This window comes from Capsicum annuum, chromosome 8, assembly GCF_002878395.1.
Source record: "Capsicum annuum cultivar UCD-10X-F1 chromosome 8, UCD10Xv1.1, whole genome shotgun sequence".
Taxonomy (NCBI): Eukaryota; Viridiplantae; Streptophyta; class Magnoliopsida; order Solanales; family Solanaceae; genus Capsicum; species Capsicum annuum.
In genome coordinates, this window is record NC_061118.1 from 145,875,307 (window position 1) to 145,901,269 (window position 25,963).

The following is a 25,963-nucleotide window of genomic DNA, read 5'->3' on the forward strand; positions in this document are numbered from 1 at the left end:
GATCTTTCTTTTGATATGTGGTAGCTCTCCCAGTTCATTATATTGAGGGAGTTATGATCGTTCAAAGTTGACCCAAAAAACTGGCAGGCCTCAGTAGTTTTCCTGCACATTTACTGTTCACATCCTGGCCACCGTTTTAAAGTTTCGAACGTGCTCGCTTATATCCGAAACTTATTCGTTTTTGGAAATCTTTATATCGTTGGAAATCTTATTCAATAACCTTCGTATGGATCCATCGACGGGAAAATTCCAGTATAAATAAAGTCGATTCCTATACACATATAATCAAACTATACACTTGAAACGATCTCAAAATAATCAATACTCATACTTAAACTCATATATACCTAACTTAGGATCAATACATATACTCCAACACATATAACAATGACTAATGCACGTAATTAAGTACGGGGTGTTACAGTTCTCCTTCCTCAGGATCTCCACAAATTTGACTTAGAAATCAAGTTGCCAGAACCAGGATTCTTCTTTTCGATCCTCATGAACCCCCTCTCCAAAAAGAGGAAGGAACCAATGAATGTCTCTCTAAGTTCGTTGGACAAGGGCAAGGGAATCTTGGAAACCCTCTTCCCTTAAATGAATGCAATTATATGGAATGTTGGGGGAGAAAATAACCCTGAATTCAAAAGACACTGCCAGGTCATGATTAATATCCATAAGCCCTCTCTTCTGGCTTTGCTGGAAACTAGAATGAGTGATCACAAGGCTCTTGCTACTATGTTGGGTTTCAATAGTCTGGTCTAATTCCCTGCCTCTGGGAACTTAGGGGGAATTGTTATAATGTAGGACTCCTCCACCATGGACATTCATGACATCTCTGTGTTCCACCAAGTTATCCATGTGGATGTTAAGGTACACTCTCCCCCCCATTGATTTTTTAGTGCCATTTATGCTAGTACTAACTTACAGGCTAGACCTGACCTTTGGGAGAATGTGATTCTTTTCTCTGACTCTATCAGGACCTCCCCTGGAGCCCCTTGGCTCATTGGAGGGGACTTCAATGAAGTGCTTTCAGCTTCAGAGAAGTTTGGAGGGAACAATATAAGGACCAACAGAACTAGAGCCTTTTGGGACTGCATTAATAAATGCAACCTTTTGTACCTTGGTTTTAAGGGTAGTAGGTATACCTGGACAAACAAAAGGTACAAGCACAGAAGACACCTTATTCTGGAAAGATTAGATAGATGCCTTGACAATGAGGCCTGGCTCCACCTTTTACCTGAGACTGTTTTCTCCCATATGGCCAAAACTCATTCTGATCACTACACTCTTCTTGTTAACATCCTCAAGACCCCCTCCTCCATTGACAAACCCTTCAGGGTGGAATCCATGTGGTGCTCCTACCCTGACTTTATTAATGTGGTCAGGAACTCTTTTCCTAGCTCAAAACCTCTCATTGATGCTACCAAGGACTTTGAAACTCAAGCTAAACTTTGGAATAGGACCACTTTTGGCAACATATTTCACCAAAAGGCTAGGATCCTTGCCAGATTAGCTGGGATTCAGAAATCTTCCTCTTACCCCACCAGCTCTTACCTCCACAATCTGGAAGATAATCTCTTCAAAGACTTTAGCAACATTCTATGGTATGAACAAAACCTTTGGAAGCTTAAGTCTAGGGTCAACTGGTTGGCTGAAGGTGATGCTAACACCAAGTTCTTTCATACTACTACCCCTAATAGAAGGAGACGAAACAAGATTAATGCTCTAAAAATGGAAACTAGGGAGTGGATTAACTCCCATCAGGACATTAAGAATTATGTCATTTCCTTATACAACATCTTTTCAGCTTTGATCACTTTTCTTCCCTTAAAAACTGTCAAGCCAACCCTTCCTCTAGGGGATTCCTGAGAGAGGAAGACTATGACCTTCTGGATAGTATTCCCACCCTGAGAGAGATTAAAGTCACCCTCTTCTCCTTTAATTCTAATAAGGCTCCTGGCCCTGATGGCATTCACCCTTTCATGTATAAAAAATATTAGGACATTATGAGACAGTCTATCTTCAAGTTCTGTGTTGACACCTTTCAAAAGGCCACCATGAATCCCAGAGCCAATCTTACCTACCTTTGTCTAATCCCTAAATGCAACAATGCTTCCAGCCTTGAGAACTTCAGACATATTGGTCTTTGTAACACCCAATACAAGTTTGTTACAAAAATCATTGCTAGAAGACTTAAGCCTTTCCTCTCCAATCTCATCAGCCCTAACCAAGCCAGTTTCTTTTCCAGGAGAGGAGTCTCTGATATTGCCATCATTGTTCAAGAGGTTATCTCCCACTTCCAAAGGATAAAAGGAAAACAGGGTAACATGATCCTAAAAATTGACCTTGAGAAGGCTTTTGACAGGCTGGAATGGTCTTTTATCAGGCAAACCCTACATTTTTTCAAAGTCCCTCCCAAACTCACCTCTCTTATCATGTCTTGCATCTCTTACTTCTCCATCTCTATTTTGGTGAATGGTGAAAAAACTAAATTCTTTAAACCTTCCAGAGGGATTAGATAGGGGACCCCATTTCCCCCTACCTTTTCATTATGTGCATAGAGCTTCTGTCCAGAAGAATCAACCATGAAGTTGACATCCTGGCCTGGAAACCCTTCTCCATAAACAGGGGAGGTCCTCTCATCTCCTACCTTTCTTTTCTGATGATCTAACCCTATTTTCCACTGCAACCCCAAACAACTGTGTCACCATCAGAAATGTTCTTCAAAGCTTTGCTTTTCATTCAGGTCAAAGAGTTAACCACTCTAAGTCCAAAATTATCTTCTCTAAGAACTGCAAAAGGGAAGATAGAGACCTCCTGTCTCATCTCCTCTCCATTAGGAATGCCAATTCCTTTGAAAAATACTTGGGTTTTCCCATTTTTCATAAAATCCCTTGCAATAGTGACTATCAATTCATCATTGACAACATGAATGCAAGGCTGGCTGACTGAAAAACCAGCATGCTTTCGATGGCTGGGGGGGATCACTTTGGTTAAATTTTTCCTTAATAGAATTCCTACTCATGCCATGCAATACACTCTCATTCCCTCAAAGATTCACCTCATGATTGACAAAATCCAATGAAATTTCATCTAAGGCACCACAGTGGAAAAGAGGAAAATACACTTGGTGAACTGGGGTATTCCTTCCCTCCCCAAAAAAGAGGGGGTTTGGGTATGCAAATTGCTAGTCTTAGGAATGAAACCATGAGTGCCAGCTTATCCTGGAGATTCTACCACAACTGGCCTAGCCTTTGGGCCAGAGTTCTCAACCACAAATATAATCACAGGCACCACCCCCATGCTAAGAACTCTTCTAGAATCTAGAAATTCACTCAGCTTGGGCTTAGAAGGTGCACTCTTGGAACCCATTAGGTGGTCCATTCTGGAGTTAATGTTAAATTTTTGGACTGATAGATGGATCCCCCACTGGGAACCCCTCAGAACTATGATCCAGGGGCCCTTCAATCCCCAACAAGAATCTATCCCTTCAATCCCCAACAGGAATCTATCTCTTTGGCCAGTGTCTGGAACAATGGGAACTGGTATTTCCAAGACCTCTCCATCCAGCTCCCTCAAGAGGTTATCACCAGAATCAAATCCTCTTTTTCCCACAATCCTAGAATCAGCAAAGATCACCCCCTCTGGGGAATCAGTAGAAATGGCCTCTTCACTTGCCAAAGTATGTATCTCTTTTTGGCTAAGAAAAACCTCTCCAATTTAAACCTCCATCACTCTTCTTTCCAATGGATCTGGAAAGTTATCTGCCTTCCTCTCCTAAAATCAAAACCTTTTTGTGGCTTACCCAGCACAACAGGCTTCCTACCTCTCTTCTTCTCTCCAAAAAAAGGTATTCCTATTTCCCAAAGTTACAGTCTTTGCAACTATCACACTGAGGATATCCTTCATATCCTCTTTAATTGCCCAACGTCTAAGGACTATTGGCCAAACCTCCTCTTTAAAGGCAACCCTCCCCACAGAGTTATCATTAATAGCCTGTTTCCCAATAACTGGCATCAAACTTAGTCTAACCTTAGGAATAATAAGTATGACCATATCCTGAGCTTGCATACTATCCTTATCTTTAGTCTCTGGGGTATTTGGAAGAATAAGATTAGGAATGTGTTTGATAAGAAGAAGGAGAAGCCATCCTTCAAGCTTATCTATAGGGAAGCTGTGGAATATATGCACCTTGCTACCAAGGTGAACCCTGGGAATATCTTCCAACCCATCAATATCAAATGGCATCTCCCCTTGGAGAACTCCTATAAGCTGAACACCGATGATGTTTGCCTTAGTAACCCTGGTAGAGGAGGTATTGGGGGAGTTATCAAGAATAGTGCTGAGGGATGGGTCTTGGGTTTCTCCAAAGGTTATCATCGATCTACTAATAATCACATAGAGCTCCTCGCTCTTAGAGAAGACAGAAAACTTGCTGAAGAGTCTAACCTTACCCCCATTGAAATCAATGTTGATTCCTTAGAATTAATAACCATGTTGTCTAAAGGCAATCTTATGTTTAACGATATTATTAATGATTGCAGGTTAAGGTTAAGAAGGTTAGGCAATCCACAGGTGGTGCACTGCTATAGGGAGCAAAACGGTGTAGCAGATGCCTTAGCAAAGATGGGAGCTGACTCAGATATCCAACATGGGACATTGTTTTTTAAAGTTCCACCCATGTGTGCCTGAAATGTTGTGTGGGCAGATATCGCAGGAACTTATTTTGTTAGATTAGTTAAGACAAACTCACTGCAGTCCTATGAGGTTCTGAATACCTCTTTTGTATTAAACCCGGACTGATGTTGGATTAACTTTTGATAATGCAATGCCTGTTAACCAAAAAAAAAAAAAAACACTAGGTGCCAATCATACTTGACAATCAAGCCTACACATTAAGTTTTAATACTAGCTACTACTAGTAAGAACAACATGAATGGAAAGGTTACTTGATAGATGATGGATAAGTAATCTAAATTAATTTTCACAAATTAAACATTTTTGGCGTAATGTGTGCAAGACATCACATTTTTTCCTTTGAATTCTTTATAAGAAAAGTATAGTTAGGCATGCTTTAATAGACCAGTTGGTCGTTCAAAAACCTCGTTCATTGCTTGTTGCCTTAAAATACAAGTGCAAGAACCTTAAAAGCAGCACCAACTATGGCCTTTAAAGTTAGATAATTTTCCAAAAATAAGTCAAGCATTTCTAGATTAAGTACTACGGAGCAGTATAAAAGCAATACAAAGGGAAGAGAATATGTGATGCCATGACGATATCACCAATCAACAAACAAACAAACAAACAATGGGTTGTCTGCTGAAATTTACCAAAATATTGTTGGCTTCTCCAATCTTCTACACGCTTCCACACCACTTTCCCCACTTACAATATCACAACGTTTTCTTTTATTCAATTTATAAATGGTAATAAGAGATCATTTCTATCGGAATATCTAATGTAGAAAAATTCATTCATGTTCAATGCTTAAATCCGATCATATTGATTTTTTATTGTTAGATAACAAATTAAATTCATAAATCAAAGTAAGTGTGGACTTATCAACAATGCTTAGAACATGATCATTATTTCAACGTTGACACATCGATCTTCTTTTAACACTCAAACCTTTAACAACCAAATCTTTTTCCAATTTATAGCCCCAAAGCTTATTAACCACTTTCAAGTCTCAAATGAACAATTCAATATGAATGGAACTTAAACAACGATCAGTTATACCAACATGTTGAATCTTCACATCTGTTGAAATTATCATTTCAGTTCTATAACAATCTTTATTAAATACTAGTCAATAATGGCATGAGAGTTCCACATAGGTCTACTAATGCCGAAACTTATCTACATCATTTACGCTGTATTTGTGATTAATATGGGACTATTGTGGTTAATTAGGGGTTGATCTTTGATGGTCTTTTAATAAAGGCAAACTACTGATCGAAAAAAAGGTAAAAGCTAAATGCGTTAGAGATATCATCTAATTCTAACTAGGTGATTGTGTATTATATAAGAAAAAAAATTGCATATTGGGTAGTGGAGCAGCAATCTCTTTTCAAATGGTGTTTTTAGAGTGAAAAAACGCTTACTATAACGTATAATACATAAAGAGGCCTGTTAATTTGATTTCAAATTGTATCTATGACCCTTAATTTTGAATGTACATAAATCGACACTCATATAAAATTGAATAAATAGATACACATATTTTATCCGACATAATATACATAGAACGTCACGTTAGACATGATTTGTCCGTGTAGGATGCACTTAAAATTGTATTATGCCTTACTGTAATTGTGATTTATCTAGGAAAAAATAACATATATATATATCTTAACTTACCATATTTACACAAATCCCCACTCTTATAAAGTATTAAAAAAATCAACTAATTATATATCTTTTTAGATGTATTGGAAGCTAATTATACATCTCGACAAATCATCAGAAATCAAAAAAAATATCGGAAGCTAATTATGTATCTTTATAAGGAAAAAATGTATTGAGAGCTAATTATGTATGTTTATGAAAAAAAATAAAAAATTGTTGGGTGTATCGGGAGCTAATTATGTATCTTGATAGACTCAAGACTGAATATTTTAGTAATTATATAAAATATCTAAGTCTTTGTAATTAAATTTTAAACTACCGGGACTTACGTTGTTTCCTCTTAACTAGGGATAAGGAAGGTGCACCAACCCTTTTTGAAGTAATTACACTCTCTCTCACTTTTTTAATATGTTGGATTTTTGTAATATGTTTAGGAAGTTGGGATTTTTTGTAATATTAGAAACATAAGTTGTGTATTTGTGTAAATTTTAGAAAAATGAAGTATTCACAAAATTACTACTAATAATGAGAGGGAATAAGCAGGCAACAGGTCGACGCGCCTGCTTGTGCTGCCTGCTTCAGCTGCTTCAATCACGATTTTACTCTATCATCCCTAATTAATTATTATAAATCATTTAAATATTAAAAAATTAATAATATTTAATATTAAATTAACTTGACGGCGTGTATATGATTCACTTAATTTTTTTTCAAGAGTATTTTTTTATAATATTTTGTTATATAACTTTTAATTAGTTATTATAAGTCATTTAAGATATGTCCGCTTTGCTGCTTTAATTATGATTTTACTATATCACCCCTAATTAATTATTACGGTTATCTAAACATTGTTTCATTTAAATTAGTAGTAAAAATAGAAGAAAAAGCATTATAAATCACAATAATTAAAAAGTTAAATTATTTTTAAAATATAATTAAATATCAATGTCACAAAAGTTTGGATAAAGAGAGCAACATATATCATTTGAAAAGTACATAAAAATTATTATAAATTACAATATTTAACAACTTAAAATATCTAAAAATAATAATTTATTGTATATTAATAAAATATTATAGATCACAATAATTAACAACTTAAAATTTTTTAAAAATCGAAAATATTTAGTTGACTCTCAAAATTATATCAGTGCCGCTTAAATTGAAATAAGTAAAAGTATAATTAACTATCAATACCATAAAAGTTTGGACAAGGAGAGCAACATGTATTATTTAAAAATTACATAAAAAGTATTATAGTTACAATAGTTAATAACTTAAAATATCTTTATAAAAAATTAATTTGTTATATATTTCAAAAAATAAAAAAAAAATTATTAATCACAATAATTAATAACTTAATTTTTTTTAAATATATAAAATATTTGGTTGACTCTCAATATTGTATCAGTGCAACTTAAATAGAAATAGAAAGAGGTATTATAAATTTCAATAATAAAAAAATTAAATTATTTTAAAAATATATTTGATTATTAATATCACAAAAGTTTGAACAAGAAGAATAACATGTATTATTTGAAAATTAAATAAAAATCTTATAAATTACGATAGTTAACAATTTAAAATAACTAACGCATTTCATGTGTCACATAAATTGAGATTAAAAAATAAAGATAAGTTTGGACTATTCCGCATAATTACAAATCTAGAAGGACCTTATAATAATAAAACATTGAGAAAAAGAACGCCACTCGTTTGTGCACACGTGGTATAAAGAAAATCCAACGGTCAATTTGGTGTAAAATGACATTATCACCCCCATAAAACCCCTCGCCCTACCACCTCCTCTCTCCATATACAACACGGATTCCGGAAATTTCCGTAGTGCTTCTTCTCTTTATCGTTTCGTCTCTGTATTCTCTATAAGGTAAGCCGGTATATTCGCTTTCTCACTATTCACTTTTTTCTCTTCTTCTTCTTTGTGTGTGCATGTATATGTAGCTTTTAGGGTTTGACTCGTAGTTTTTGATACAGCTTTGCTAGTATCGATGCTGCTTTTTTAGGCGTTGACCGTTTTGGTTTAGCTCCGGATTTGAATTATCCTACTAGTAGGTATGTTTTTTTTTTTTTTAAATGTAATTGATGTTTTATTTGTTTTTATTTGGTTTATTGTATTTTTTTTGTGAAAAAAATGATTTGTTAGTTCTTTTTTGAAATTTATGTATGTACGTGAGGTGTAAAAATGAAATTTTGGATAGATCGATGCATGATTCAGTGCTACTGCTACAAATCAGGAACTTCCGATAATTCTTCTAGATATGTGCATGCTTTTTTATGTAAAGAATTGGTTTTCATTTTTTTTTGAGATTTATTTATGTTCCTGATCTGGAAAGAATGAATTTTTGGTTAGATCTATGAATAATTCTGTGCTAAAATCATGGATTTGTAATGATTCTCTTAGATCTATGCATTTTTTGGGTGGAAAAAAAATTGAATTTTCAGCTTCTTGAGATTTATGGATGTTCCTGGGCTGAAAAAATGATTTTTTGGTTAGATCTAAGGATATTCCGGTGCTAATATCATGAGTTTTTAATGGTTCCTTTAGATCTATGTGTATTTGTGTGATTAAAAAGCATGGATTATGAGTTGATTTTAGATCTATGTATATGTGTGTGCTTAAGACCATGGATTTTGTGTTGATTTTAGATCTATGGATGGATCTGTGCTAAAAGCTTTGATTTTGATTAGAGTTGACTCATTCAAGCAGCTACTCTTTATAGCTTGTTTTATTTTAAGCTCTTTTCCTTGTGTAACTTGATACTTCTGTCATTTGTTTGCTTCTAGTTATAAGCGCTGAGGTACTAAAGTTGGTTATGATTTTTTTAACATCATCAAGAATAAAAAGACAGAACACTGTGGTTTCCTTATCATGGTTGAGTTGATTTGCTGGGTGAGTCTGTGTCATGTGTTGGTGCAGATGATGTGTCTTGGTAAAAGGGAAAGCCCAGCCTTTGGGCTTTTGCTGTTACTTGACACTTCCGGTGAATATGCTAGATGTGGCTGTGGTATGCGGCTTCTCTTTTGTTTAGCTGGTGTTTTTGTTTTGTAGTGTGGCACACACCTTTTTGGTTCTTTCAAGATTGATTGTCAAGTCGTATCTACTTTTTGCTGCATATTGGTAATGGCATAGTTTGTATATAGTGTAATTATAAAAGTATGCTAGAATATTTATTGCACATACAATGGGGAAGTTTTTTTTAAGTTTGTGGGGGAATCTAAAACTTGGTTTGCTGAATAACATTTTATCGATGGTCTTTTCTCTGTCTCTGCAGTTATCTATACTCAAAATGAGTGCACCACAGGAATCGCATCGCCCTTATCTCCGATTTGGGAATCCTTTCAAAATGATGTCACCCAAGGGCTCATACTTGTCTTCTAAGCTTCTTGCCCTGTTGAATTCATTTGAGGAGACATTAGCAGGGAGACTTAAGAGTCTTAAGCCTGCAGACAAGGAAGATATCCTTAAGCTGTCATGGATGAAACAAGCAATAAGCACACTTTGTGCAATTCATACAGATGTGAAAACTCTTATTACTGATCTCGGGCTTCCTGTATCTGACTGGGATGAGAAGTGGATTGGTGTCTACTTGGATAATAGTTTGAAGATGCTGGATATGTGCGTTGCATACAGCTCTGAGATTTCCAGGCTTAGCCAAGGCCACCTTTACCTTCAGTGCGGCTTGCACAACCTGGATGGCTCCTCTGCACAGTTCATGAAGGCTCGTTCGTCATTGGATGGATGGAAGCAGCACATTAATTCAAAGAACCAGAGACTGGAGAATTGCTTTGCCATCTTGGACAGCCTTACTGAATCACTGAACCTACCCAAGATCAAGAATTCTGCAAAAGGGAAGGTTCTGATGCACGCAATGTTTGGAGTGAGGGTTGCAACTGTTTTCATATGTAGCATATTCGCTGTCGCATTCTCGGGTTCTGCTGAGAAATTGAAGGATCTGCAGATTCACGAGACTTGCTTGTGGACAGAAGCTTTTGTTGATCTTCGTGATTTTATTAGTGGAGAGATCAGGAGCATATATTCTGGAGGAAGGTTCACAGTACTGAAGGAGCTTGAAGCAGTGGATGTTGGTGTGAAGAAGTTATACCCAGTCACACAGGATGGAATAGACCCTACCGACTCAGAACAGTTGGAACTTCTAACTTTAGATCTGACTAAAAAAGCAGAAAGTTTTTCCGAAGGACTAGATCTCTTAGCAAAGGAGACAGATAGGTTCTTTCAAATCCTTTTAACCGGACGTGATGCTTTGCTTTGTAACCTTAGAGTTGGTAGTACAGTCAAACCAGTGCAGCCAAACAACAATGTACATGAACAAATGGTGAAGTGAATGTTAAGAAAGAGAGTATCTTTAATGTATACACGTGGGTGTGGGTGCGTGTGTCGATGCGAAGTTTTGTGCCTTCTGGTTAAATATAATATACTGCAAAGAAGTGCAATATATAGTATTTATGGCAATATAATTATTTTATGATGTTAATGTTGTATAAATATAGTGAATGGTTCACTGAAAAGTTATATTCCCTTCTACCAGATCAAGATCTAACTTCTCTACAGATATGTTGTTTTCTGGAACTAAATCTTTTTTTTTTAGTGTGTGCGTTTAAGCTTGAAAAATTGGAAAGGTTAAGTGTCAGTAGATGCATGTGTTCAGGTAAGAGTAGTTGCCGTATGGATAAAATTTTCTGGCATTTGATTAAACCAAGTGGGTTGTTGGAAAGACGTTTTTCTAACGTTGAAGATGGCTAATTCCAACGTGGTAGACGATAAAACAATGGGAAAAGAATACTAGGTGGGTGGCTTACATTTTCTTGAAGAAAAATGATGCTCATAAGTGGCGTAAAAAGTGGGGAATTGACTAGCTTCCAACCCCAATTACGTCAATTATTGTTTCACCTTTATTTTATGACACCTCCATTAATTGACATAACATCAACATAAATTGACATAAGGCCGACGCTTGATGACACTCATAAAATCGAATCGAAAATGTTTGATACAAATACAAACTTCTTCGAAAATCAAACCAAAAATGTTTGATACAACTTGTGTTTAATCAAAACAAATAGTGTCTAAATGAAATGTTTTGAAGCATTTTATAAGTTATCGATGAATTTGATCAAAAGTATTTTGAAAACTTTGAAAATTAGTGCCTATAGGAAAATATTTTTTTGATTTTTCTAGTGCCAACAGAGTATATAGACGAGATAAGAGATTCTAACAGTAAAGATTAACTCCTCTTTTCGTATAATACTTATTAGATTTTGGAAGGTGGAATGAGAAATTTTACTCAACTTTGATATATCCCTTTGCACTGTAATTACTACTTGTCGTGGGAAATAAAATAGTAAAACTTAGCACGCCAACCGCTGGCTCATACCAAATGTCATACACTATTTGCAGGGTCCAAATGCCAATTGGTGATTTTCAGTGGCCACCTAAAGAAGATAAATCCCTCTAGTTTATTGCTCCAATTGGTACTCCATTATTACTACTGTATTGTATTGATCATTATATAATAAGTGGGGTCGAATGGATGCAATTTGGTACGCATGGTGACAAGACGTTTTGTTTTTTTCATTCATTAATACCGACCCATTCTAGATGGTTATGAAGGTCTTAGATGCGTCAGCAATCAGGGGCGGCTGTATGCCTTTCAAAAATAATGCAACCGCCTAAGACCTCCAATTTGAAGGCTGATTGTTTTAGCAATAATAAATTTATTATATAATTTTTTTAAAGAAAAATATGTTGTATTATTTATTTTTTATTTTTAGTTCATTTCAATAGAAAAAAATTATTTTTGTCAATCTTTTTGTTTCTATTTTCTCTTGCAAGACATGCTTAAAATCATAATATTAAAGAATATTTTGGTATATTTTATATATCATTAGTTTAAGATACAAGATTTGAAGATGTTTTTCTTTGTCAAATAAAAATAGACATACATATTGAAACGAAAGTAGTACTCAAAATACTTTGGTAAAAAATACATTAACAACTTTATATTAAGAAATAAACTTTAAATTAAAAAAAATTATTTTTTTTTTTAAAACCTTAAGGCTTCCGATTTATTTTTAGCGGTAGGCCATTAACGGACTTGAGCCGCCTGGTTAGCAATAAGAGAATGGTGGCCCAAATTTCTCGACATGATATCATAATAATATTTACATTCAACTATGCCCCCAGAACATGACTAAAGAACACTTATTCAGTATACTTTTTCACGACATGCTTTAATTTTGGGGTCTATCGATAATTTTCTAGCCTTAAAAGAAATTGTGTTTCCCCAAGGCATATATGCTTCAAAATAGAATTCAATCCTATGTCGATGGTATTCATTTTTCATCTTGTGAAATACTGAAGCCAAGTCTATCTTAGTCAAAAGAGATCAAATTTAAGCTTAAGTATGAGAGGGGATCTCTTTTACTTTGATCCATTAATTTATTATGCAAGATTGCGATGAGATTGAAAATACCAATGAAATTCTCTCTACGTACCCATATTTATTAGCTAGTGCGGCAATAACGATCGGCTCCAGAGCTATATGGCGGAAACATAGTCAAAATAATTGTTCAACTTCTAATTCCAAACTATTTCTAGATAGCAAAAGTGTTCGGTCCACTAGACTAATTTATCGAGTACTTTTTATCTCTACCAATAGATACGTGATTAATTTTATTCATCAAGACTTCAAATAATATGAAAAATCTATTAAGTTCTAGACTAAAGGTCTACCTTATGTTCGACTTAATTAAAATCTTAGATGCTCTTGCTAGCGATGACACATAAGAGAACTATGGCCATTGGCCAAGTTTCTCGACATGATATTCTGCACTTCACATTCATAATATATTTACATTCAACTGTTCCATATTCCATATAAACACGTTCAAATAATACTTCTTCCAATATGTTTTTTCACAACATGTTACCAGGGACGGATCCAAGATTTTCAGCGAGGGGGGTCAGTAGTATATATACGAACTAGTCGAAGGGGTTCAACCTCTACTATTTATAAACAAAAATAAATAAATTTACCATGTAAAAATAGTATAATTTTCCGACGAAAGGGGTTCGGATGAACCCCTGAACCTATGTAGATAGGCCACTGCATGTTACTATCACGTGTCTTCCAATTATTTTCTAGCCTTAGAGGAAGTTGTGTGCCCCTTGAACATTTGTTTTAAAATAGAATCGATCCTATGTTGCTAATGTTCCATTGTCTTTCAAATTGTGAAATATCCCTCTCTTCCTCTTGTTTACTTTGATCCATTTTGTTTATGGGTGATCGATCACTCAAGGTTGCAATGAATATTATATGTGCATTTTTCAACTTTCAACTCTCTATTGGGTAGTCCAAAATAAGAAAAGAAAAAGGATTTCTTGCACTAGTCAAACAAAACGAGGTTAACATGACCTAACTTGACTAGATTAAGAAGAACTAAAATTAAAAATAAAATAATAATAATTCACCAACTGCTCGTAGTTTCCAAGAAAAAAAAGATTAGAGTCTTCAAATAAAAAATGTCGAACAACTAACCAATATGTACGTAATTAGTCAAATAATTCCAATTCCAAGCTGCCACCATTTAAATATATATTTGTATTTTAGAGACCAATTTGATGCATTGAAAAATCAACACGATTATAGGTATACCATAGCAAATTTTCTTGATAACCTTTTAAATATTTCTAGAACATTCTTATTTTAATAATTTTTATTATGGTTTGCATTAACAAGTATATTTTTCCGAATTTATTAAATATAAAATAACATTTTCCGGTAAAAATAAAAGAACTCATCTTATAAATGTTACCACGCACATACACAAATACTAAGAACTTATGATAAGAATCCGGCCATTTGAATGAACAAGAAAATAATGTGGAAGCAAAAACATTAGGATTAGTATTTAAGAAATAAAAGATAGATAAAATTTAAGAATAAAATTCTCATTTTTGAGATAAGTGGTAAGAATTTTAATTGATTTTAGTATTTAAAATTAGCGGATTAAGACTAATTATGATATTAGTAGAATCAATTGACGAACTTAGATCAGAAGTGATCTAGACCTCTATTTCGAAGAAACTAAAGGCAACAATTTAGTATAAGAATAATCACCTTCTCTAATTAACTTTAATTAAAATCAAAGATATCAATTTAAGAATTAATCTTAGCTGCTTAAAGAATCGCTATCTAAAGTCACCACACACAAAGATGTAAAAAAGAGAATCATCTCAAATATTATCAATCATCATGTTGTATAGAAAATAATAAAATTTATCTATTTATATAGAAAAAAAAACTATTCCAAATTACATGGAATTCAAATCTTACTTTTATGAAAATAATAGATCTAAGAAACTAATAATATCAAAAATAAATTCCTAATTAAATAAGGAAATTTTTTAAAATTTAATCGAAACTCATATGAATCTAATGTTTATTTATTTGGACTTGAACTTGAATCACGAAATATGTACAACACTTAACTCATGCTTCTCCATTATTCTTAAGCTCCTTCTTGAACTTTTCTTTCATCATAAGTATTTTTTTTGTTTCACATTGAAGCACACCAATATTAATATAAGTGTCCGGTCTGAATGCTATCAACTAATTTGCATGCTAATAAGAAAGGTCAAAAGTGTAAAAAATCAAATTCAAAAACACTTGTATCATGAAAATTTTATGAAGACTATTTCAATGAGAAAAGAAATGACGGGATAAAAAAATGGAAGTAAATTTCATCAATTATCAAATGAAGAGAAGTGCAGTGAGCGCCTATCACGAAAGATTGCTTTACTAATTAAAATAAAGCAAGAAATGAGGATATAATAGCTGTGCAAAAATACTTACTTCTTAACATATTTTTTTTCTTGCTCGGAGGCGTTTGAATAATAAGATAAAAATTTTTGATAAAATCTCACTTTTTATAAAACTAGGTGCTTGATAGGGTAGGATACTTTTCATTCTTCATTTGAAATTATGAAAGTTGGGTAAAACTGCTTGACAAGGAAGTTGACCAACTTAGTCAAGCAGAATTAAATTTTAGAAATTATAATTTCTAAATTTATTTATTTTAGTTAGATAAAATAATTTTAAATAAAATAAAATATTCTACAATTAAATTTATATTAGTCTAATCATATCTATTTTATTGTGCGTACAACGTACCAAATCCACCCCTCATAGGTATATATAACAGTTAAAAGTCAATTTTATTAGCTGCAAAATTGTTTTTCTTATAGGAAAGAGAAAGGAAAACCAAAAAATTAGGAAAAAACAAAAGAAAAGTAAAAAAAAGAAGAAGATCACCACTCATCATCAAAGAAATGTCAAAAGAGCTCTTCACATAGTCTTCTAGCAAGACTACCGACACCAATTAAGCCTTCAAATTCACCAGAACTTGTACTAACCACTTTATTTGAAGTGGGGTTTGCCCAAGATTTCATTTTCTTGAAAAAAAAAATATATTTTTGTTAATCGGTCCTTCAATTCTTGGGTTGATTTAACTATGGAAGCAAGTTCAGGTGATCATGGCGTGCAAAGTAATTTCAAAGGAGTTCCAACACATGGGGGTCGTTATGTTCAGTATAATGTGTATGGTAATCTTTTTGAAGTTACCAAAAAGTATATTCCCCTTAGACCTGTTGGTCGTGGAGCTTATGGCATTGTTTGGTAAGAAAAAATTATATCAAGAAACTTCAGCCATCCCCCCCTTTTTAACTAATTCTTGAGTTCAATCATTTTAATTTGAATTACATATTCATTTCTATTTGTAATGGTTTGTGGGTGTGTGAGTTTATGTGTGTTTTTTAAGTGCATTGTCACCTGGTTTAGGTTATAATCTCTTGGGTGGAGAATTGCACTTTATGGACTGTGGAAAGTGTTAAAATTATAGATTTTTATGTATATATAGTAGATGTTGAAGCGCTTGGCTTGTTTGTGTCTTTTCTTTATCATATTTTGAGCCCCTTAATGAAAATACGGACTGTTTACTAAGCCTGTCCTTGATTGTAATCGTTAATCTTGAAGTTATCTTTTAATGGTCTTGTTTTTTTATCTAGTCTTTTTTATGTTCTTCATGATTGTTTCTTATGGGGTTTTTGATCGGTTGCCTGAGTGTTTGAGGCATAGGAAGAGAAACAAACTGGTAATGCCAGGTTGGAATCTCGACTAGAACACTCAATGTGAGCCTATGTTCCCATGCCTTGGTGGGAAAGTTGATAAGCGTCTGTGCTCGACAGCAGTAGCAATTTGGCCCAGTCACCATCTTGATTGGAAAAAAATTGTGTTTTCGGGTTACCTTTTGGTTCCAAATTGCTTTCATTTGGTGCAATGTGGAATTTTGTGAACCAACAAAAAATTGAGCTGGATTATGGCTTTTCCTAGTTTGTGTTTGGCAACTGAGTAGATGTGGATTCTAATCAAGCTTCGTCATGTGTTTTCTCTTGAGAATACATAACTGAAACTATCACTGCAAATCCAATAGGTATATCCTAAACTGAGTAGCTGCGGCACTATAAAATATGATATATAGTCAACTGGTGTTGTTTCTTTGGGTCTAAACAGAAGTTTAATTTCTCAGGAAATAAGGAGTAGTGGAGTACAACGTTTTCTACTGCATGACTGAAGTGTTTGCATGTGTTCATAGAATAGGCCGGAATAGGATTGTTAATTTTTTACACTATCAATGACTTGTCTAATCAGTCCACTTACTTTGGTGCAAATTCATCTCATGACTAGGCTAATATTATATTCCGTGAATACAACTACTTTGTGAAACTTGGCAAGTATTATCCAGCAGCTCTGTATTTTTCGAAAACTAACTAGGCGTATTAGTTACTGATTGAAGAAATAGATACGTGATTAAATATGATTTAAAAATCATAGAAGTTCAAAGGTCTCATATTGAATTGTATTAGGATTGAAATTTGGGAGAATAGATGAAGTTTAATGGTCTAAATGCAAGAATTGGTGTGTAGCTGAAGAAAAATGGAAATGACCTCCTTGATGTGAAGAAAGGTTTGACTAGCTGGTCTTGGGAAAATGGGCGTATTGTTTGAAAAGATACTAAGTGATGTGTTAAGAAGAGTAGTAGAGACATTCGGAATCCTGATTAAGTTTTCTTATATTGGTCATTTCCAGAAACAAGTCAGCTACTAGGTAAGATTATAATGAATCAGCTGGCATTAAATTTAGAACTTTTTGCTGCTTGAAGTTTGGCAAGTATGCTGACCCGTATGCTGTTCTTCCTTACTGTCATATAGGGAAACAATTTCATGTATCTATATGGTACTTCCATTTTAGTTTCTTTTGTCCCGTGTAATACAACTATATGCAATAGTCATGCGCTCAAGTGACTTCACGGGATTGCTGCTTCTGTTCGCATGAAATTATCTGTTCAGAGTAGTTTGTCTTGCATCTTTGTCTTACCAATTTGATTAAATGCTAAGAAGTTCTCTAATCACTTCAGTCTTAATTACTTATCTGGTGTTACTGAGTGGAAACTTAGCAAGAGAAAGTAAATTTTTTTGGTGTTTGCTTTTCTGAGGATCTTGTATGCTGTCCTTGTCCTCTGTATATTTACTATGTGAAGGAAAAATGTGATTTTGAAATTTTTTTCAGTGCCGCTTTGAATTCGGAAACACGTGAGGAAGTAGCTATTAAGAAGATTGGCAATGCATTTGATAATAGAATAGATGCAAAAAGAACACTACGAGAGATAAAGCTTCTTCGTCACATGGATCATGACAATGTGAGTATTTACACTGTTCCACAAATTCGAAAACTGGCTGTCTTTTTGCCTTGTGCTTTACTTGCAAGAAACTGACTTATCTGTTACCTTTGTGCTGGTCTTTTTTTGTTTGGTATTCAGTATCACAACTTATAACTTTGGTATTTCATGTCATTGCAGTTTATAGATGGCAGCATTACTGTTCCCTAGCCATTTGCAAGGATCAGTCCTTGTGAATTTCCTTTTTTTTCCATTCCCTCTTTTCTCTTTCATATTTACTAGATGTAATGGGCTGTTGTTTCCCCTTCTTTATCTTCTTGGGGGTTTGGTTGTGTTGGGTGAATGGTTTGGTTGTGAACTGCATCTCCAATAACTAGAGTAGGCTGAAGACAGGGTTATGGGCAAGAGATGGTAACTCTGGGAGAGAATTGAGGCCTCCAGAGCTACTATCTTGCTTTACTGAAATAATTACGTATGCCACTTATTTTCCCAAAAGGGATGACACCAGTAAGAATTGAAGACCTTAGCTATATTCACCTTTTTAATAGAAATTGAGTGCTTAAAGGGAAGTTTTCTCCCTGAGTTCTGGTAATGTAGACAATAAAAGCAAAGAATACTGAATCCTGTCTCTACCCCCTTCTGTTTTCAGTTGAAGTGGAGAGGTAAAGAAAGGAAAGGAAGGAACCGTGTCTCGAGGGTCATTGCATTTGTAAACAGTTAGCTGTCAACGTATCTTTTAAATTAGGAGAAATGCGACTACAGTTTAAGGTGAATACTTTTTGGGATAATTCCAGATCATGGTTAACACATGACTAAGAGTAAGATAATATATTGACTCTTATGCATAGGATCTTCTGCTAAGAAATTGGAAGCACGTGCATTTATGGTAACTGATTCCTTACTCATAAGGTGGTCAAGGACGCCGCCGTCCTTTCATATCTTTTTTCAAGAATAATTTCTTTCATAAACTCCTTTTTTTTCTCCTTCAGAAAAAGTAATTATTGAAAGGTTTACTTTCCAGTGCATTTGTCATGTGGTAGATGTTTTTTTCCAATATCTTCTTCAAGAGCATTTCTTCGTGGTGTTATTCATATTGTTGTATTTGCATATAATATTGGCTTGAGATGGGTTTTGTGGGAGAAACATGATCATTGAGGAATCATATAGCCGACCCTAACTTGTTTAGGATTTGAGGAATAGTTGTTAAAGTTATCTTGTATTGTTGGTATACATAATCTTTTCTGGTATTAGGAGTAATGATTTTACACTTAAAAAAGATAATGATTCTATATCAGTTCTATTAGAACCATAACATTTACCTTTTATAATTATGCAGGTGATTGCCATTAAAGATATCATAAGGCCACCACAAACTGAGAATTTTAATGATGTCTACATTGTTTATGAACTGATGGACACTGATCTTCATCAGATAATTCGTTCCAACCAGCAGTTGACTGATGATCACTGTCGGGTAAGCTAGACTTTCTTATGGGTACTGGAGGCTCCAAATTTTTATGTCACCTGAACTAGGCAATGAAATAATAGATTATTTGTCATTTTTATATTTGTGCCAAAATTTTCCACTATAATGCAATCATCCATGTTTTCCCCTCCTCGCAGTATGTAGATCATTGATGCTTTATATCATACTTCCCCTTTTACAAAGTATATGAATCACCCCTCTGTCCATGTCATAGTATGTTTTTGTACTTGGAAAGCCTTCCAGCACTTAACTAAGCTAGCGTTCAGCCATGGATTTCCAAATACTTTTTGCAAGTCATTTATGGGTGAAGATTTGGGTGAAGTTTCACCATGTGTTTGGCCATAGTATTTGGGAAGCATATTTCACTTTTAAAAGTTCACAAAAAATGGACTTTGACCCAAAATATTTTAGTATTTTCTAGTATTTGGGAATTTGGATTATTTGCCAAATTATTGACAAATTGTATGGCCAAACGCTATTTGCCAAGTTTTTTCCCAAAAACTAGTTGGGAAATCTATGGCCAAATGGGTCCTAATAGTATATGGGCTCCATTTAGGTAGTGATGCTCACTGCATCCACATGACACTCTGTGAAACTTGCTCATACTACAAACCACACTCGTTCACAGACCATGCTTATATTACACTGCTTTTGTATGATATTACAAAAAGATCCACTGTAAGACAAATTGTGTGGAAAAGGTTAAACTAGTTTTTATGATTATTCAGAGTTGGGTGTTCAAAAATCTGAAGTTTTTTTTTTGCTGTTGTTAAATGATTAAAAAATAGGTTAGAAGGGTTTTTTCCCTAAGCATGACAGAACAAACAATCATTTTTGTTATCTGGTTAACCATGCTTGTCCAGATCTATAATCTCGTCGCTGTTTTACCTACAGTTGTGCACACTGATAGTTCAGTTAAGAGGTCTATTCATTTGGGATTTATCTATGCTTTCTGTATCACGTACTTCCTGTACATGAGTGGTCTTCTCCTTGTTGCTTTTTGCAGTATTTCTTATACCAAATATTACGAGGACTCAAGTACATTCACTCTGCCAATGTCCTGCATCGTGATCTAAAACCCAGCAATTTGCTTCTCAATGCAAATTGTGACCTAAAAGTTGGAGATTTTGGGCTTGCAAGGACAACATCTGAGACAGATTTCATGACGGAGTATGTTGTAACACGCTGGTATCGTGCGCCGGAGTTGCTCTTGAATTGTTCAGAATATACAGGAGCAATTGATATCTGGTCAGTAGGTTGCATACTGGGTGAGATGATGACAAGACAACCTCTCTTTCCCGGCAAGGATTACGTTCACCAATTGAGACTTATCACAGAGGTAAATATTCATTACATGTGTTTGTCTACAGATTCCGTAAGTTTAATTAAACAGTAATAATAAGTTCAGACTGCTGTCTCTAATGCTTTAACGAGGATTGTATAATATGTTGCCTATGCAAGTGTATTTTCTTAGAAATTCTTTCAAGTAGCTGTTTATTTAGTTGTAACTTTGCACCAAAAGAGATTCACTTTTGTTAATTCAGTCAGTTCAATCCTGATACAGCCCTTTTACTTGTTTAAAATAGCTCATAGGATCACCTGATGATGCCAGTCTTGGATTTCTCCGGAGCGATAATGCTCGGAGATATGTTAGACAGCTCCCGCAGTACCCAAGGCAACAATTTGCTGCTAGATTCCCCAATTCATCTCCTGGAGCTGTTGATTTGCTTGAAAAAATGCTTGTCTTTGATCCAAGCAAGCGTGTTACAGGTAAAGATGATCCTTGAGAACTCTTTAGAGTCAATTCTAACTCATAAGGTGGTGAGGTACTTTATTGCTTCTGCTAAACATTCAATAATTTGAAAAAAAAAGAAGAAAGGTTTAAACTGAAAATAATTTTACCATTGCTAATCCTCATTATCATCTTATGCAGTTGATGAAGCTCTCTGCCACCCCTACTTGGCACCTCTTCATGATATCAATGAGGAGCCTGTTTGTCCTAGGCCTTTCAGTTTTGACTTTGAGCAGCCATCTTTTACTGAAGAAAATATCAAGGAGCTCATTTGGAGGGAATCTGTGTACTTTAATCCAGATCCAACTCACTAAGAGAGATGCTGTTTTATAATTTCTGCTGTTAAGAGTTCTGTGACATAGCTTTTGTAGGATACTTTCAAACATTGCAATGATTTCGGTAAAAAATTAGATGCAGCGGAGGCGAGTTCATGGTTCTGTTAGTAGCTTATGTTAAATTTGTCCTATTAATCTTTCAAGCTGATCAATGCTGTAATAGGAAAGCTAAAAGCAAACTTGAATGGTAGCCCATGATCAGAACGTTTCAAGTTCCAATTCCTTCTTGTTACCAGATTCTCTCTGGCTGGTAGACTAGGAAATCCTGAGTGATTACAGCTTTGTTATCCTAAAATTTGGCCCATCTTTGCTTTCAAGTGGTTTGACAGTAGTTGTATGTATTTTCAGTCTGAGTGCCCTATGTGATTGTAGATCTGTATGCTTATGAACAATCACCTAGTTTCCTTTAGTGGTTCTTTATTCTTTCTCAACTACAGGGTGATATCCACAAGAGTGAATTTTGTATCTCGGACGTGTTGATCACAATTCCTTCGTGGTGCATGACCTTTAAGATTTGTCTTTCTTAGATGTGTTATTAGTCACAGTGGTACAATCATAGTTTTGCTTCTTGTGGTGTAGCATGAAATCCTCCATTTTGAAAAGAACACATGAAAACCTTATATTTGTTACATATATTGCCGGTATTCTGAACTTGCCATGAAAAGTATGGATCCTTCATTAATAGAACTATTACATGTAAGGAAAGCTTATCAGTTATTCAATCTATAATAACATCTTTGCATCTCTATGTTATCTATGGGTACACTTTCTGTAGGAAAATCACAAATCCCATTCCTCTTTGGGCCCTGATCAGCTAGCAACTTGCAAGGTGAAGGTTGCACACTACTGCTGATTCCTTCAATATTAGTGCAAGCCCATGGATTTTTCCTGGAATTCTTTGCTAAACCAATTGTCACATTGGACATGCAGATTCCAGTGAAAGGATCCCTGGATATCCCCTCTAGCTGGCCGGCCATTGACACGTTCTCAGCTACTACATCACGGTAATTGATCCCTTTTATCTCTGATAAGGCTTTAGGATCCCAGTGAGTGTCAGCATGTGAGCCATAGTTGCCTGACATCCAGAATACCCATTTCATAGTGTGCAAATTCATCCCCTTGACATACACATCTTTGACAAAGCCGCCTCGTCCCACAGCAGTCTTGATCCTTATCCCTGATTCTGTGTGGATGGCTGTAATGTCTTGAATTCTCACATCTTGAATTCCACCTGACAGTTCACTTCCTAATGCGATAGCTGCACTGTAAGGTGAAATGCAAGTGAGACGTCTGATGATCAACTGACTTGTTGGCCTTCCATATTTTATACCATACTCATCCCAGCCACTTTTGACTGCTACACAGTCATCTCCAGATACAATGTAGTTGTCCTCTAGTCTTACATTTGTGCAAGAATCTGAAAAATTCACAGTAGAAGTATAGACTAGATGAATCAGCTTTATTGACTTCTTTTATTAAAATGCTTTTAGAGTAAAAAGAAAACCAAACCTGGGTTGATTCCATCAGTGTTTGGGGATTTAACAGGTGCTAAAATAGTGATGCCTTGGATGATGATATTGCTGAAATTTCACAAGCATGAAGATTGTGATAAACTTGTAAAGAGTAAATAAAGAATGTTAAATAATGTAGATTTGGCTGATAAATTCACCTGCTATAAACAGGATGGATATTCCAAGAAGGAGAGTTGACAAGGGTTAGATTTGATATCTGAATTTTATTAGAATGCATGAGTTCAATCAAGTAAGGTCTTGTGTATTTTAGTTTGTTACTGTGAAATTGTTGCCACCAGAGGGCACCCTGTCCATCTATTGTCCCATTCTCACCTAACCATGCAGAAAAGACAAAGTATCTGTTTAAACTATTGAAAAGTAGAACAAAAAATTATTACCTTCAAGGTGGATAGAAAGTGTTTGGTCTATAATAAGACTTTAGTTACCTGTAATGATGACATCTGTGAGGTTAGTACCAAAAATGAGACTGATGTACCTGCCTCCTGGTGCATCTCTCCCGTGACCATAGGATGGTAAGGGGTCTATCACAGGCCACTGGTTTATTTCCTGAACCAATTAAATTACTCATTAATAGTAAGTAAGAAGGGGAAAATTGGCAATCGATAAAGTTCTTGTCATGTAACCAGGAGGTCATAGGTCTGAGTTGTGGAAACAACCTCTTGAGAAATGTAGGGTAAGTTGCGTAAAATAGACCTTGTGGTCCGGCCCTTCCTCAGACCCCGCTCATAGGGCGAGCTTAGTGCAGGGGGCCACCCTTTTTTTAATAGTAGTAGGAAAGAAAGGTCATTCTCATTAAAACATTAAAAAATAAAAAAAACTTCCTCTCTGTCGAGGATTTTCCTCACTAAGCTTTCAGGACAAGGACAATAAAGGATGGGAGTACAATGATGAACTGCTTCGACTACAAAACCATGCCCATTTATTGGAGTAAATTGGATGATCGGGTCTAGGGCCGCCCCTTATAAGGTTTTCTCCCTACAGTGTCAACATTTACTTTTTCCTTTTTCACAATAAAGTTCCTGTTTCAGCCTAGAAGTTTGAAATGCCAATGCAACAAGTTGATCAAAACTGACATGTTGTAGAATTGAAGAAGAAAACTAGTACCTGAGAAGCAACAAGAACAGCATCCTTGTGAAGAAAAAGAGTGAAATGGCTGGTAAGATTGAAACTACCAGTGAGCCAATGACCAGCTGGGATAATTAGTTGAGCTCCACCATCTGTTGCATATTTGCTCAGTTGATTTACTGCCTTCTGAAATGCCTTTGTGTTGAGTGTTCTTCCATCTCCAACACCTCCAAAATCCTTTATGGATGCACTGTGCTTTCTGCAGTTCATTGCTGAGTATGCTAACTCATACGAGGACCCTCGAAGAATTCTTTCTTTTCTTCCTTCAGCTCCTTGTAAACTTGAAAACACCAGTCCTACAAGGACTACTAGCAGCCAATCCATCTTCACCATCTGCAAGAGTATAATAAATCAAGATGTGGTTTAAAATCTTAGTGAGACGAAAGAGAAAAAAAAAAAGCACTAGGTAATTTCTTCCTATCCCTTAGCGGGCAGAGTTATCCAGTAATTGTACTGATGTTGTTCAAACACTATAATAATAAAGTGAGATATGATTTTTCACATTGTTTTTCAGGGCAACTTCACAAGACAACAACATTTTGAATTTTTTTTTTCTTTTTTTAGAGAGCTCCGTACTTTACCATTGAAGAAAGAAGTAAAGATGAAATTTTTGGTAGTTCAGTTGAACTCTGTAGAACAACTCTATTGTTTAGTGGGATAGGGTGTACGGAGTTGCTTGGTTATAAAATAGAAATGCAAACAAGTGGTATTTATAGGCTGAAAAGTTTTTTGAGTATCACAGGTGAAACATTGTTTTGTCTGAATATAATTGAGTATCACAGGTGAAACATTGTTTTGTCGGAATATAAATTTTTCCGGAGCTTTAGTGTCTCAGACTTTTTTTTTTACGGGAAGCTATATATTCTTATCTGAATTTAAACTTTTTTTTGTTTTCTAAATTTCCGTTTCATTTGCTTTTTGATCCATACACGAAACAAAACTAGTTAATTCTCACTTTTTTCCTCTATCTAATTTGTATGACTTCATATCACGTTTCTCTCATCATTTTTTACTAGTAATAGTACATGTATTATGGTTTGAATATTTCCCACAACCGTTTATTTTAGGTTGATTTAATGATTAATCGGTTTTTATTGTATTGCATCAAAGTGTCTAAACTCTTTTTTGTAATATTAAAAATCACTCAAGTTTGTTCAAGTATTACATGAAGTCGCTAAATTAATTTATGTAACAAAAAAGAAAACATTCAACTTTGCCCAAGTATCACAAGAAGTTACTAAGCAATTAATCAAAAAATCATTCAACTTTGTCTAACTCTCAATTGTCATATAAAATGTCCCTGGTTTCCTATAGAGGTAGATTGATTCATTTGATATACATGAACTTCACCATGATAATGAATCATGATATGACTAAAGAAAATACATGCACTCTTCTACCATGTTAGGTTAGGTACATATATTTCCATAATATTAGGTAAATACGGATTATATTTTTCATGTTGAAAAGTTAGTCGGATAAATAGACGCTAGACATAAATTTAGCATTTATAAGTGGCAAAAATTGAGGGAAGAGATAGTTAAAGCAGAGGCGGAGCAAGGATTTC

General features: G+C 34.8%; 3 protein-coding genes across 6 annotated transcripts; 2 read left to right on the forward strand and 1 right to left on the reverse strand.

Annotated features, from left to right (window-relative positions):
- The first annotated feature begins 8,058 nt into the window (after window positions 1–8,058).
- Window positions 8,059–10,918, forward strand: LOC107839225 (protein BPS1, chloroplastic). Of its 3 annotated transcripts, XM_016682628.2 has the most exons (3): window positions 8,059–8,239; window positions 8,347–8,424; window positions 9,645–10,918. In XM_016682628.2, exon 3 carries the CDS (start codon window positions 9,660–9,662, stop codon window positions 10,713–10,715), a length of 1,056 nt encoding a protein of 351 aa, XP_016538114.1. In that variant the 5' UTR covers window positions 8,059–8,239; window positions 8,347–8,424; window positions 9,645–9,659; the 3' UTR covers window positions 10,716–10,918. The 3 variants fall into 3 exon arrangements, with proteins under 3 accessions (XP_016538114.1, XP_016538115.1, XP_047250435.1); XM_016682629.2 differs by lacking the exon at window positions 8,347–8,424 and having other exon boundaries at window positions 8,063–8,239; XM_047394479.1 differs by having other exon boundaries at window positions 8,171–8,424.
- Window positions 10,919–15,355: 4,437 nt separating this feature from the next.
- On the forward strand, window positions 15,356–22,105 carry LOC107839227 (mitogen-activated protein kinase homolog MMK2). The gene is made up of 6 exons (XM_016682631.2): window positions 15,356–16,067; window positions 18,018–18,147; window positions 19,463–19,600; window positions 20,619–20,951; window positions 21,199–21,382; window positions 21,546–22,105. The coding sequence occupies exons 1-6, from the start codon at window positions 15,904–15,906 to the stop codon at window positions 21,716–21,718; spliced, it is 1,122 nt and encodes a 373-aa protein (XP_016538117.1). The 5' UTR covers window positions 15,356–15,903; the 3' UTR covers window positions 21,719–22,105.
- Window positions 22,106–22,391: 286 nt separating this feature from the next.
- Window positions 22,392–25,132, reverse strand: LOC107839226 (probable polygalacturonase). 2 transcript variants are annotated; one of them, XM_016682630.2, is made up of 6 exons: window positions 24,978–25,132; window positions 24,376–24,729; window positions 23,697–23,817; window positions 23,409–23,583; window positions 23,249–23,319; window positions 22,392–23,156 (listed from the first exon to the last, which is right to left on the reverse strand). In XM_016682630.2, exons 1-6 carry the CDS (start codon window positions 24,978–24,980, stop codon window positions 22,450–22,452), a joined length of 1,431 nt encoding a protein of 476 aa, XP_016538116.1. In that variant the 5' UTR covers window positions 24,981–25,132; the 3' UTR covers window positions 22,392–22,449. The 2 variants fall into 2 exon arrangements, with proteins under 2 accessions (XP_016538116.1, XP_047250434.1); XM_047394478.1 differs by having other exon boundaries at window positions 24,973–25,088.
- Window positions 25,133–25,963: the final 831 nt, after the last annotated feature.